At 40.0% G+C, this 13,652-nt stretch overlaps 1 protein-coding gene and 1 pseudogene across 1 annotated transcript; one reads left to right on the top strand and one right to left on the bottom strand.

Moving 5' to 3' along the window:
• Nucleotides 1–1,083, bottom strand: part of LOC131322417 (sufE-like protein 1, chloroplastic/mitochondrial) — a 6,505-nt pseudogene extending 5,422 nt beyond the window's left edge.
• Nucleotides 1,084–4,344: 3,261 nt separating this feature from the next.
• On the top strand, nt 4,345–9,213 carry LOC131323168 (uncharacterized). The gene is made up of 4 exons (XM_058354849.1): nt 4,345–4,729; nt 6,150–6,314; nt 7,437–7,921; nt 8,731–9,213. The coding sequence occupies exons 1-4, from the start codon at nt 4,441–4,443 to the stop codon at nt 9,100–9,102; spliced, it is 1,311 nt and encodes a 436-aa protein (XP_058210832.1). The 5' UTR covers nt 4,345–4,440; the 3' UTR covers nt 9,103–9,213.
• The last annotated feature ends 4,439 nt before the right edge of the window (nt 9,214–13,652 follow it).

Genomic DNA, 13,652 nt, shown 5'->3' with positions numbered 1-13,652 from the left:
ATTGCTTTCCCGTTTGTGAAGTCTGCAGACCAACTAGCCGATGTCCTTACCAAAGCTGTTGCCAGCAGTGTTTTTAGTCACTCTTTAGACAAGTTAGGCATGTGCGATATACATGCTCCAACTTGAGGGGGAGTGCTAGAATTAAGGATATGATTTAGTCAATATTTGATTTGGTCAATATCCTTAATTGTGTAATCTTATTTTATGCCATAAGTGTAGAATATTTCCATGTAATCTTGTATTCTTTCCTTGTTAATGTTTGTACTATATATATTGTACAACTACGATGAATGGAATTATCAGAAAATTACTCCACAATTGTGTTTATTTTCAAACATGGTATCAGAGCTAGAGTTTCGGAGGCTTTTCCCCTTTGTTTGTGCCATAGTTGCACTTTATTTCATTGTGATCCGTGTGTTCCGGATCCTTTGTTTACCTCTCCACGTGCAAGTCAGGGGTTGCACGTGCGGGGGAGTGTTGGGATTTGTCCCACATTGGTTAATTATCTCTTCCAATACTAGTATATGAGTCTGGGCAGCCTCTCCACTCTTTGCCAATTGGTTTGGAGTTGGATGCTTTAACAATAACAATACTTATGCAACTTTAATAACAGTATTGAGATAAGAACTACTATGATTCCATTAGAGATATGAAACGCGGGTCGGTCCGCCATTGCAAACCTGAGAGACACAACCCTGGACCCTGTTTTCTCTGGTTTTGAACTGGGAATCTAGGGTTTTCAAGTTTTTGCCGTAGAAAAGGAGCTGTTCGTATTTGGCCTTGGGTTGTTGCACGGCTTGGAAGAGCCTGACGATTTCTTGGAGCTTTGGAGGGAGTTCTGAAATGGGTAGGAGAGAGAAAAAGGGATGAGATGATGAAGATGGTAGGGGTGATGGTGAAGAGAGAGGTGGGTTTGTTGTGGGTAGTCTTTGGATAGAGATTGATTTGAAGAATAAGAGGGTTTTGAAGATTGGGGTAGTGGGTCGGCGGAGGTGGAGGGCCTGTGGGAATTTGGTGTAGTAGAATAGTCGGAATGAAGTGGAAATTGACATTTTGAGCCGCTGATGAGAGAGAGAGAGAGAGAGAATGGGGACAACGACCTGTTAAAGATGGATCTTCCTCGCCTTGGGCGGGTCGATAAAGACCGCGCGTCTTCAACACTGGAGGTTTAATCAAAACGACGTCGCTTGGTTTCAACAAAACTTCTCATCTTCTACCTGCGAAGTGCGTATTATAGGAACTCCGGCGCCTAATTGGTAAATTGCAAACTCATCTAAAGTTATATTCTTGATCGAGACTGTTCAAGTTGTAGAGATTTTCAAGGAGATAAACTTAATCAAAGGTAAGGCCAATTGGATATCTATTGATGGATAATCGGAGACAATTTCCGTGAATTTTTTTTTATGAAAATAGATGCTGCAACACTTGATCAAACCCAATTGAACTGCGTCTTCTAATTGGTAAATTGCGAACTCATTCGGATTTATATTCGTGATCGAGACTGTTGAAGTTTTAGATATTGTCAAGAAGATAAAACTTGCTAAAGATCTTGTTAATCGGACATCAATTGATAGATAATCGGAGGTGATTTTGGTGATTTCTTTTTTGTGAAAATAGACTTGGCCGCACCTGATGAAACCCACTTTATTGCAAAATGTGGCGGACCTGGCGGTTCTGGTTCGTCGAGCAGAGGAAGCAGCTATGGAAGAAATTGACGGGATTGCCGGACATAGAAACAGGAGGTGAGGTCTCTTCTAAATCTTCCATTGTTTCAGGTTCAGCCCTAACTCAAAACCAGTTCAGTCAGTCAGCTGATCATGTGGATTTTGTATAGTAGCTTTCGTTGTTCTTAATCCGTTGATCGATGAAGGTGTTTTAATTTGGCACCCATTAAATCTCAATTTGGAACAACCACCATCTTGGAAGAGGGTATGTTTTAGCCTGAGAAATTTGGCACCACTTTTTTTTTTTTTTTTGAAAATGTCAATTTTATGTCATTTCATGTCAAAACCCGAAAGCAATACAGATTCTATCAAAAAATACAGGAATGAATCAAAATTTCGACACAGAGACCCCTAGCAGAAGCAAGACCGACGAAACGTTTAGATTAGGAATCAATCTAGGTTCAGATAGAAAAGAAACCCGAACGGACTCCTAGCTCAAACCCGAAGAAAGCACATATGAAATGTGGACGAACACCGAAACCTCCGGCTACAGCCCAATCACGCAACCAAACTGCTGGCACAATCCAGACACGCAACGAAACCCTACCACAGTTGAAGACTCCGGCCAAACAACTCAACCGACAATAAACCTAAAATTATTAACCCACCACCAATATCCACTGGGTCTAGAAAAACTAGACTAGTACGGCTTATTAACCCACCATTAATATCCACTGGATCTAAAAAAACTAGACTAGTACAAGCCAGACTGGGAGACCAGCTGGAAAATCCCCAGGCCAAACAGCCATTAAAGGAAAAGAAAAGCAACAATAAAAAAAACCCAACTCCAGCCTCACAACGTGTTCGTGAAGTGTGTGTTTTGCTTTCCAAAATTGGCTCTTATTATCCTTCCCTTTCTCGTATCATTGTACTTGTAATTGCCATTTCCTAGTAATTTAGAAGAAGTCCTAGGCTAATTTAAAAGAACTTTTTTTTTTTGCAATTCAGGTGTCCAGATCACGCGCATCTCAACTATTTCAGTGACCGATTCCAGTGTATACGAGCTGTCCCAATTCAAGTTGGGGCAATTCCTCATCCTTACCTACGAGTGAAAGCCTAGAAAACTAAAACTTTCCCTTTCTTTCTGTTCTCATTTGTTTAGTGTGCACTTACTTGTGCCATAAATAATAAAACTCCCTTGGTTATCCAATTTTGCAGGTGATAGACCGGAGACGGGCAATCAACTATGTCCTGGCTAATTGTAAGCTTTTTTTATTTTTTGATAGGATGATAGTATGCGAGTATTTGTTAGATTACTACAAGGGTCAACTTCCTATCCATAAGAGTCGAACCTAGAGCTCACGCTCCGAAGGAGCACTTACACAACCATTGGGCCATACCTCAAGGTCGACTAATTGTAAGTTCATTGACTTCAAAATAGTGAAGTAAATTTGTTAAGAAAATGAACTTTAAGAGATGCTTTGGCATAAATAATGGGGAAAATGACGGCCCAGGACGTGTTTTGATAATTAATACCCTCCAAGGACATACTGAGAACACTTGAGTACATTTGTTAATGCTGAAAATGTCCTTGGAGGGTATTAATTATAAAACACGTCCTTGGCCGTCATTTTTCCTAAATAATGCTCTATGTAAAATGATCCAGAGCCCAATTAGTTTTCAGGCCAGTTTGATGTAGGCCCAAAAATCGCAAGCCCATGCCAGTGATCCTCGAGCTTTGGGTCAATGGTCCATCCAAAAGAGAACATTAATCCGGTCTACACTCTCCAACCCAACTCTTTATTTATCCAAATCAAAAAGTCTATAAAAAGCACATTGTTTATTTTGTTCCGGTCTTGCTAATCTCTGCTCATTAAACTGAGGATATTAAACATGTAATGGCAAAAAAAAAAAGGATATCAATATATTTTCTCGAATAACAATACATTTTTTTCGGATATCGATACACTTTCTACACATTATCCTTCACCCGTTAGGCGGAGGTTAGCATTGTCCAATTTGTTTATTTATACTTTTTCATCTATATACTCCAACCTTACTCTATATTTTTGCTATCCACCATTCACACATCAAAGTTAGATATAAGTAGTGAAGTTGAATTGAGCCGAAATGCCTAGTCATCATCATTTTAAAAAAAAAAAAAAACCGTCGGAGTTTAGAAGGACCATTTTCGCTCCCACGACTCATTTGTTTATTAGATTGGAGATGCTCTTAGAAAATACAGATAATTTAGGGTTAAGGTATTGTCAACACATACTTGTTGCCCACCCCAAGAATAGGAATAGGAGATGCAGCCAAGCATCTCTGGCAACATCTTTTTGTAAAGTGTCGAATTTCGATAATTGATGGTTCGGATTTTAACCAAGTAATGAATAGTTCAAATTTATATGCAATTTTTATACGCTCAAACTTGATTCGAGCCGTCCATGTCAAAATGAACCATCGGATCAACCGCTTTACACCCGCTCGGTAACATTCCCGAGTCCCACAAAATCTATGAGCCCTTGGAAAAACGAGTTGTGAGGTTGATAATGAAGAATATAAATATAAACAAAAGTCGAAAAAAAAGTTCATCTAGAACAAAAAAAAAACATTTGTAAAAGACGAAAAAATCGTTTTTTAGTATCGTCTTATATAAATTTTTATTAATTTTTGTTAGTATATTTTCCCGAATTAGAATTTGCTATAACGAGAGTGAGAAAGAAGGAAAAAGGTTCCTTTAATTTCAACAGATCCGTAATCTTTCGACCCGACAATGGATCTACTCTGCAACGCCTACTCAACTGCCTCAGACGACGACGACGACGACCAACCCGAACACCGGAGACCCGTCGTTCCCCCTCCGTCGAAGCGACCCAGATCCGATCACCCTCGTTCCCGCCCCGAGCCCTTGCCCCAACTTCGCCCGCACCCCGCCCCGCACCCGCCAGCGGAATCTCCGATTCCTGGCAGATACATTTCCAAGAGAGAACGAGCCGTCTTGGGTTCGGTTCCCAGGGTTCCTGACCCGACCCCGCCTCCTGACCCGGTGGCAACATCGCCTGGTTTGTTACTTCTCTCCCACTTTCCAATGCATAACGTCCAAAATCCAGTAGTGGTTAAACCATGGCCTATATGCATTTGTACTGTATTCAGTAAGTATGATTTTGATAATAGTCTTGTTTCTTTGTTTCTCTTTACGATCGAAAGAACCCATAACGCAAGATTGCTAAATATGGACGTTTTAGTTCCTGCATATCGAATTGCTCTTAGACTTGATCCGCTGAGACAATTCAAGCAATTCATTTACTTTTACAAGGTTGTACTTAACTTTCTTGATAAAAATGTTTAGCTTTTTTATCCTTTGGCATAATTTGTTGAATTGTGTTTAAAGGTGCCGCCACTAATGCTAATTCCTGGCTCCGCTTTCAGCCCCATTGGATTGAGGGATTTGACAAGAAAAGAAAAGGATGGATAAGGGTTTCTTTCCAAATTTAAATATTTGGATTGAGTAATTTGGTGAGAAATGGAGGGAAAAGTATGAAAATGATACTTTTTTGATTGGCTCCTTGCCTCCGTCCCCTTTCTTATCATACCCTTTCTTACAATCCAAAGGGGCTGCTGTTTATTTCTTGTGCTTGGGAAAGATAAGTAAATAGTTCCTTTCCTGCTGTTGTACATGGTGAATCCATTGCATTGGAACTTTTCGTGTTACAAAATTATTAGCTAATGAATATTGTGGTCGGAATTTCCCCCTTCTGTTGTTTTGTTGCAAATTTAGCTGCAGCTTTCTAGGAAGATTTTGGTGGGCCAAGTGCAACAAAGTGTTCAAATGGTTTCCCAGACAGTATGAACAAGTTCACCTATGAGCCATTTTGAATGCCAGAGCCAAAATTTGGCAAAATATATGATAACAGGGTGCTCTCCCAGTAAGGCGAAGTTGCCACCAAAAAAATGGAAAATACATCTTTGGCGTCATATTTTGACAGCAACTTTATCTTGGCTATATCTGCCACATTTCAATAGATCCGTATCGAAAAATGAGATAAGTTAATCAAATTTTCAAAATTTGAAAGTGCCAAAATGGCACTGAACCGGTGCTACAACATTGATATTTTTTGACTTTTCGACACTATATCAAGCCATAAGATGACTTTCGCAAAGTCAGTTTGACTCCAACAGGTACACTTCAATTGAGAAGTAGAATCCATTAGGATCCAGGAGGGAGAAGAAACAAGAAAAACATGAATAAAAACCTAATGAAGCTCCTTTCCCTAAATATGACTACTATCTCAATTGGCGCCTTGCCCTAAACTCCTAAAGTATTAAAGTATGAAGCTCAACTCTTCCTTGATTTCATCAGCATGTGCTTTGTAAACATCTTTATGGATAATCTCTAATCCTATGGCTATGTGGTTTTTCAACTTGATAATCATGACCTTATGAGGAATAATCACACTAACTTCAAGTGCACTCTTCTATCAGTTGCGGGAAGCATTTTGGATTCAGATCTCCCTCGTGGAATTTTGTCCTCACTGAGGCGTCAAACAAAGGGACAAGGAGGGCTGGCCCAAATGTCTGAAAAGCTCTCTGTAGCTCTTAGTGGCCACTCAAAGGCTGTCAATGTCATACAGTGGTCAACAAATCATGGTGAGTTCTCTTATCGTGTCAAAGAATTGATACTGGGAGTCTGGGATTAACTATCCTTCTTTGTCTGCAATTTTTATATGCTTTTGTTTTGTTACCCATTTTATTGTCATGTGCTACCAAGTGATTGAATGTTAATACTGAGGGTGCAATGGAAGGGCCAGAGTTGAAATTTGGTAATGAACAATTCATTGTTCATTATCAGGAACTTTGCTCATAAAAATAGATGACGACATGAAGAAACGTATTGCACAGACAACCGTTGCCCAAAATCAAATTGCACAATGCATCAGGAAATAGAAAGCCCTTGAGGATTCTGTTCACTTTGGTCCTAGGGGTAAGAGGAGAGAGGAAACTGCCAGTCATCTCTTTGTCTTCATGTAAATGTGGGCATTAACTTATGATTGTCCTTGTTGAATAACTTTTTGACAAGCAATGGGTATTCATATTGGGATGGAAGATTTTAATAGAAATATGTTTTTGGGGTTTCTAATGCATGGTTTGAGTGAACGAAATGGTACAATCTGTCTCAGGAAACGGATCGACTTTAACATGTGTCATCATCTCAGCTACTGTATCAGATAACATATTTACTGGTAAATCATGTTGAGAACCCATTTCTATGTAGAGCGACTTCACCCAGATCACGACAAACCAAATGAGCCATAGCTTTTTAGTGTATCTCGGAGACTTCAACTAGTTCATAATGGCATTAGACATTTAGACATTTAGATGTTGATATTTGATACCTTCCTTAAGTTGGACTGATACGACATCATGACACTGACTGCTAAAACTTAATCCTATTTAGCTTCCTCTTTTTTACCCAAAAACTTTGTAATATGAAGGTGTGCCAAAACAGTAAACATGCGGATTCTGCTTTATAGATATCCGTACTGTCTATTCTATGTCATAGATTTAACTTTTTTTAGCAAGATGATGCATCCATTTTATAGATATCTCTATGGACAACACATCAAAAAAGTTCTCTGTATGGACAAGATTTTAGTCGCTGAAAGGATCTGCCGAGTGTCTGATTAATTGTTTATTACTTGAAAATATGTAGTCTTTTGCTTGTTATGCAATATGTTTGCCTTCTGATCTTCCATTGAAGTTAGTCTCCAGCCCATCTTCTTGCATCTGCCGGAATGGATCATACAATCTGCATATGGAATGTATGGAGCAGAGATCAGAAGAAAGCACGGATATTGAACTATCACAATGCAGCAGTTAAAGATGTGAAGTGGTCGAAACAGGGACTGTCTATACTTTCTTGTGGATATGACAGCACATCCAGGTTAATTGATGTTGAAAGGGGTTCAGAGACTCAGGTTTTCAAGGAAGACCAAGTTGTCGGAGTTGTAAAGTTCCATCCAAATAACTCCAACCTCTTCCTTTCTGGGGGGTCCAAGGGCTTCCTTAGGTTATGGGATATTAGAGTTGGGAAGGTGGTAAAGGAGTATTTTCGAGGTCCAAGTCCAATCCTTGACGTTGAATTCACCATTGATGCCAACCAATTCATCTCTTCAAGCGATATATCCATAGGCAACGTCAGTGAAAATTCGATAATAATTTGGGATATCTCTCGCCAAGTTCCACTGTCAAATCAGGTAAGTGACTTTTCATGAAAACTCATTTCTTCTGATGATTTCTTGGCGTCATTAATTACAGGAATTGTTGCATAGTTCTGTAACGTTTGCTAATATTTGGGAGCAAACCTTTGCAATTCCCAGTTATATATACTATTTAGTTGAGTCAACTGCTAGTTGTTGGTGCTTAAATGCTTAAATTAGGGCTTCTATTTTAAGGCGCAAGCATAGGTTAGACGTTACTGCTACATCGAAGTAGTCTGAAAATAAATCCATACAACAGCATCTCCCCAAGTTCCCAACTTCAGTAGTGAAACTAATTGGCATTTTGATTCGAGTCTAAGCTGCATATTTCGGACACTATGGTTATAGTTCAATGCCATTTAAAGATCTGAATGTTCTCTTTCGAACCAGATGGAAGGATAGAAGCTGTAAGTTTCTCTGTAAGTGTGACTTTACATGGAAAGATGTCATATGCGGGGTATGAGACCCTGAAATTTGGTGCAAAGGGGAAAATTATATGTCTTTTCCCTTCGTGTTTTATTGGGTTTCTGTGATTAGAGATTTTGGGGAATGGGGGGAATGCACTGTGAAGCTTTGTGATGAATTTATTGTGGAAGTGCTTTCGTAGCCATGAGGAAACCATGCTTGTGGAGGTCCTAAGGGGCTAAGCCTGGAATTTATATGGCTGGGCGAACCTATTTCATCTAAGCAATTTTTCTGTCCAATTCACTTACCCAGTTGAATTCTATATATGAGTATTCTAGTCATTCATGTTTTGGAAATTTTGATGATTGTCGTTGACTAACCACTTCTTTTACCTCTTTCAGGTTTATGTCGAAGCCTATACTTGTCCTTGTATTAGGCACCACCCGTTTGATTCTTATTTTGTCGCACAGTCAAACGCGAATTATATCGCTATATTCTCTTCCAGACCCCCTTTCAAGCTCGACAAGTACAAGAGGTACGAAAGCCATGGTGTTTCTGGTTTCCCTATCAAGTGTAATTTCAGCTCGGATGGAGAGAAGCTTGTATCGGGCTCCTCGGATGGATGTATTTACTTTTACGACTCTCGATCCACCAACCTCATCAAGAAAGTCAAGGCGTATGAACACGCCTGCACAGATGCTGCTTTCCATCCAACAATGCCTAATGTAGTAGCTTCGTGCAGCTGGAGTGGAAATGTTTCAGTTTTTGAATGACATGACTCTGTTTCTGCAGATAGTTGAAGTGTAGTCTATATGCGCTGCTCCCCTGAAATGCTATGTAAAACCCGAAGGAAATCCTGAAGAAATCAATTTCTTGATTAGTAGGAACTCGTTTCTGGGTTGAATGTTTTTCCTTACGATGGGGGGTGTCACGTCCCATTAGTTTTTCTGGGAATGGTGCTTTCGGTTCAACTCGGTTTACAGTTTTGACTTGTATTGACCCATTTGCTATTCTCGAGTATCGTCTACCTGAGGCACGATGTCGGGTTTTACTCTGGAATCATTTGGTATTTGGGAGCTCTAAGTTTATCCACCAATATTACACCCGGTATAATCTCCGGTTTTGCCGTAAATTTGTTTCCATTTCCTCTTCTCCACAGTAAACAAATGTGATGTATTGTGAAAGAATGACCTATTTTGTAAAGTGAAAAATAAGTATTTAAAAAATAAGAACCTTAGTAGAATGAGGTCTTAGTCTTCATGACTGTCATATCAAATTACAAGGGGGGCAGTTCGTACCATTTCCAGTAGACCCGATACTCTTAACCAAAACCAACCATTGCCACAGGCTATGATTCACTTATGAAGAGGCTTGTGGGGGCACACCTTATCCACCTTCCTTCGATGAGAAAAGACAAAGAAAAGGAGGGGGCAAAAAGGATGGATGAAAGAGACCCAATAATGCAATATTCTTGCCATTCTTCATTTGGGTATCAATGTTGATTAGACATGACACACCTAGCTATCCCACTTTTTCCTGAGTAGGGCCAAGCCAACCTTCCCCTCTTGCCCCTACAATGTCTCTCAAACACTCCCTCCCACAACCAAACACAACTTTTGAGAAAAACATTCCACCAAACATTTCTGAAAAAGAAACCTGACGCGTAAAGAATTTTGTCGAACCTCTTCAGAATGATCGTCGATGGGCAGCTTCCCGACCGAAGAGGTTTTTGTGGTAAAAAGGAACCGATCGCCAAGATGACCTACGCACATGCAGCACTTCAACCGCACCATGATCTCTTATGATCATGCCGGGGTTGCGTTCATTTCTCGATGGAGCCCATCCACCGCGAGCCAAGATAATTTTCTCGCCCCCGGTGCACTATATTCTGGACGCTTTTTCTGTAAAATCTGCGCGGATAGTACAATTCTTGTATCTATCAAATCAGAAGCACTATCTAGACAAGATTGCCAAGTCCTTCAAATGTCAACTCTAAGTTCTTCAATTTCAACGATGTCCCACAATCCCTTCTTCACACTGTTGGTATTGGAGAATGCCGTAATGCTATGTTATCCCTTTTAAAGCAAGGAGGATCACAGCTATTTGCCTCTGTTTCTTGTTTCTTTTCTTCTTCTTTTTTCCAATTTCTGCATTAATGTGTTCCCCACATTACCTGGTCTCTGCTTCATAAGCTCTTATCTCTTTATTTTAAAAACCACTGCTCCATATAAAAATGGAAAGTATTGGGAAAAAAAAGTCAACCGAAAACACTTAGAAGAAGTAAGGCACAAGTGTGCCCCCCTCCCACTCTCTCCATATGACTTCAATCATTTTGTAAAAGAGATGCCACTTTTGGAGTACTCTGGGGAGAAGGGGGGTGTTTGCTTGTTAGGGTCCCATCGGTTATCCTTTCAGGTGACATGAAACGATGGGCTAAAAGCCTAAGCAAGATTCAACCCCAGCCGTTAGTTCGGTTTGTTCGTGGGTTTGATCCTCATATTATTGATTAGGGTTGGATTCTTGGGTCAGGCCGAGCAAGTAATTTTTTGTGAATTCCATCGTCTCGGCATGAATAGTCTGTCTTTTATCGGATTGGAGAAAGAATTAATTGAGTTAGTCGTAAGCTGACTCAGACAATCTTGTGAGCCAAAAAAAAGGGGGGGGTGGGGGGATGGGGTTTGCCTTTAAACTCTTGGTCTAAAGCTGATTAGACTTGTGCTTGATTATGGGATCTAAGACATATCCACGGAATCTATTCTTGGGTCAGGCCGATCAAGTAATTTCTTGTGAATTCCATCGTCTCGGCATGAATAGTCTGTCTTTTATCGGGTTGAAGAAAGAATTAATGGAGTTAGTCGTAAGCTGACTCACACAATCTTGTGAGCCAAAAAAAAGGAGGGGGGGGAGGGGATGGGGTTTGCCTTTAAACTCTTGGTCTAAAGCTGATTAGACTTGTGCTTGATTATGGGATCTAAGACATATCCACGGAATCTAACCTTGTGCTTAACGATGAACAGTCGTTACTTTGGTCAAGTTTGATTTCCAAATTATTAAACATGACCTTTACCAAAGAACCTTGACCCTAGCACGGTTTTCGTACTTCAATTGTTACTCTCATCTATCTATCTGACTATCTCTCCACTTATTATCTCAAAAATCTCTCTCAAAACCTTTACCAAACAACCTCAACCTTTCTTCTGATCAGATCGGAAATCGATCTAAGACAATCTATTGGCAATACCATGTGCTTTCCTTCGGGCTCATTTGGTTGGCCTCACTTTTTTTGCACCCAATTGCCTAAAAAATATTTGTATGAATTTGGCAAAAGAACCAACTATGATTCTGTTTAACTGCCTTTATTTCTTTCCAAATCAAGAAATACCTCTTTAGGGCTTCTGTGTAGGCCATGAAAGCAAATCATCTTAGTGCAGGCATAATTACACTTTATAAATTGGACATTTTATTTATGATTTGTGTAGTGTGAATCACCGACCAGACAAACGTGATTATAATATAAGCCTAACTCTAAGGAGGATTTTCAAGTGGTAATGATAGTGTTAAAAGCTACTAGCACCGTTGTTGGTTGATGCCAACTGCCTAGGTTTCAGGGGAAGTTCCATGAGAAAATTCCTTGCCTCCCTGTCTTTTTGGGTCGTCGGTGACTGACGCTTGTTATTTGTGCTTCTGGTCCATTTAATCTTTGTTATCATCTCTCAAAGATTAATAAATTTTCTCTTGCCGAGAATAACTATTTGCATATTAATTTGTCTTCCTTTCTTTACCAAATTACCATACTGTGTGTGCGTATACATCAAAAGAAAAGTTATGTATCTAACAAGTAACAAAGCTCAGTGAATTTGGGTTGACGAAATTTTGCTTCTGCTAGGTTTTGATAAGCCAATGGGCTGACTCATTGGCTTATCAAACATCGTCGTCTTGTGGTGGTTGGTGCACGGCCTATCTATTGTCGTTGGGGGTGGCAGTTGCTGTCTCCACAGAGGTGGAGGTGCCCAGGATAGCAATGGTTAGGATTTGGTTTTGGATCTTGGGCTTGACTTGGCACTTTTGGGTCTTGCCATTTCTAGTTGTTTATGCTCTTTATTGTTCTAATCTTGGCATTTTGAGGCCTATAGGTATTCAGGCTTTGTCCCTAAGGTGTTTGGATCTTGGCCCATTGGGTTTTTTCCTTTTCAGCCAACCCGTGGTTGAATTTCTCTCCCCTACTCCCAACTTGATGTGCCCTCTGTCAAATTTTTTTTATAAAACTTTTATTGCCTATAAAATAAAATAATAAAAAAAGGCCTGGCTCATGCTGCAGCGACCAGCGCGAATACAGGGCTTTTTCCTCCAAACTGGGTCTCCCGTCAGCTCAAGTTTTTTCTATTTAGCTAGAGATTCACTCTTTTTGTAGCCCTGTTGGGCACGTTTGGTGAATTTTTTTTTTTTTTTTGTCATTCGTTAAACCTAATCTACTCTATCCTAAAAGACTTGTGGAGTACATGTCTCCCTTGTACTCTCATACACAAAGAGTATGAGCAGTGTCCATAATGTTTGATTCAGTTGTTCCACTAGACCAGCAACAGTAAAAAGATAAAGATAAAGACCAATACCAACACACTGATGAATTAGGCACCCATGTCTTCCAAACTGAAGATCGCTATCCATGAAAGTGAAAAAACAAAGAGCAAAACTAAACATCTAAAAGCCAAAATTCTAGGGAAACCATGATTGGAAAATACCCACTCATGGGTTGTCACAATATGGTAAGGCGAACCTGCGCTTACAACATAGCAGGGTTCGATTCTCCATGGAGACAAACCATGATTTAAGTGGGGGGCCATGGCGGTGGATTGTTGTGCTAGTCTCCTTAGAGGGTTGAATTGCGCAATCGGATCTAATAGTGGCTCGTCTGCAGGGTTGTTCCTCGGTTAAAAAATTTTTTTTAAAAAAACACTGTTATCCTTAATTGCATGACCTAATTGTCCACACAGATCATAATGACTGAACCAGCTTCCTGCCCCTTCTTGCCTACCAAAGTACTCCATTATAATCTGATTGACCTTTGAATATATTGTAACACATGGCTTTCTGATCGTTTCAGTAGCTATGAGTTAGTGGGTTTGGGTAGTTCTGTTAGGGCTTGATGAATATGAAGAGAAAAGTGGGGATTTCAGCTCAAAAGATAAAAAGAGAAAAGTGGACTTTTTGGTTTTACAGTACAGGGTGCAGTACTGTGCTATCCACGTGCTGTTCCACGCATCCAGTCCGTCCATTTCAATTTTTGGATGGCTCGGATTTGGAGCTAGAAAGAGGAGAGAGAGTG

This window comes from Rhododendron vialii, chromosome 4a (genome assembly GCF_030253575.1).
Source record: "Rhododendron vialii isolate Sample 1 chromosome 4a, ASM3025357v1".
Lineage (NCBI taxonomy): Eukaryota > Viridiplantae > Streptophyta > Magnoliopsida > Ericales > Ericaceae > Rhododendron > Rhododendron vialii.
This window is presented reverse-complemented; position numbering and strand designations above follow the sequence as displayed.

What these genes read in the sequence shown, in the direction of transcription:
- LOC131323168 (XM_058354849.1), top strand. Translation starts at nt 4,441, where the DNA reads ATGGATCTACTCTGCAACGCCTACTCAACTGCCTCAGACGACGACGAC. An exon ending in ACAGTGGTCAACAAATCATG is followed by an intron (nt 6,315 to 7,436) that starts GTGAGTTCTCTT and finishes GTTAGTCTCCAG; the next exon opens with CCCATCTTCTTGCATCTGCC. An exon ending in AAGTTCCACTGTCAAATCAG is followed by an intron (nt 7,922 to 8,730) that starts GTAAGTGACTTT and finishes TACCTCTTTCAG; the next exon opens with GTTTATGTCGAAGCCTATAC.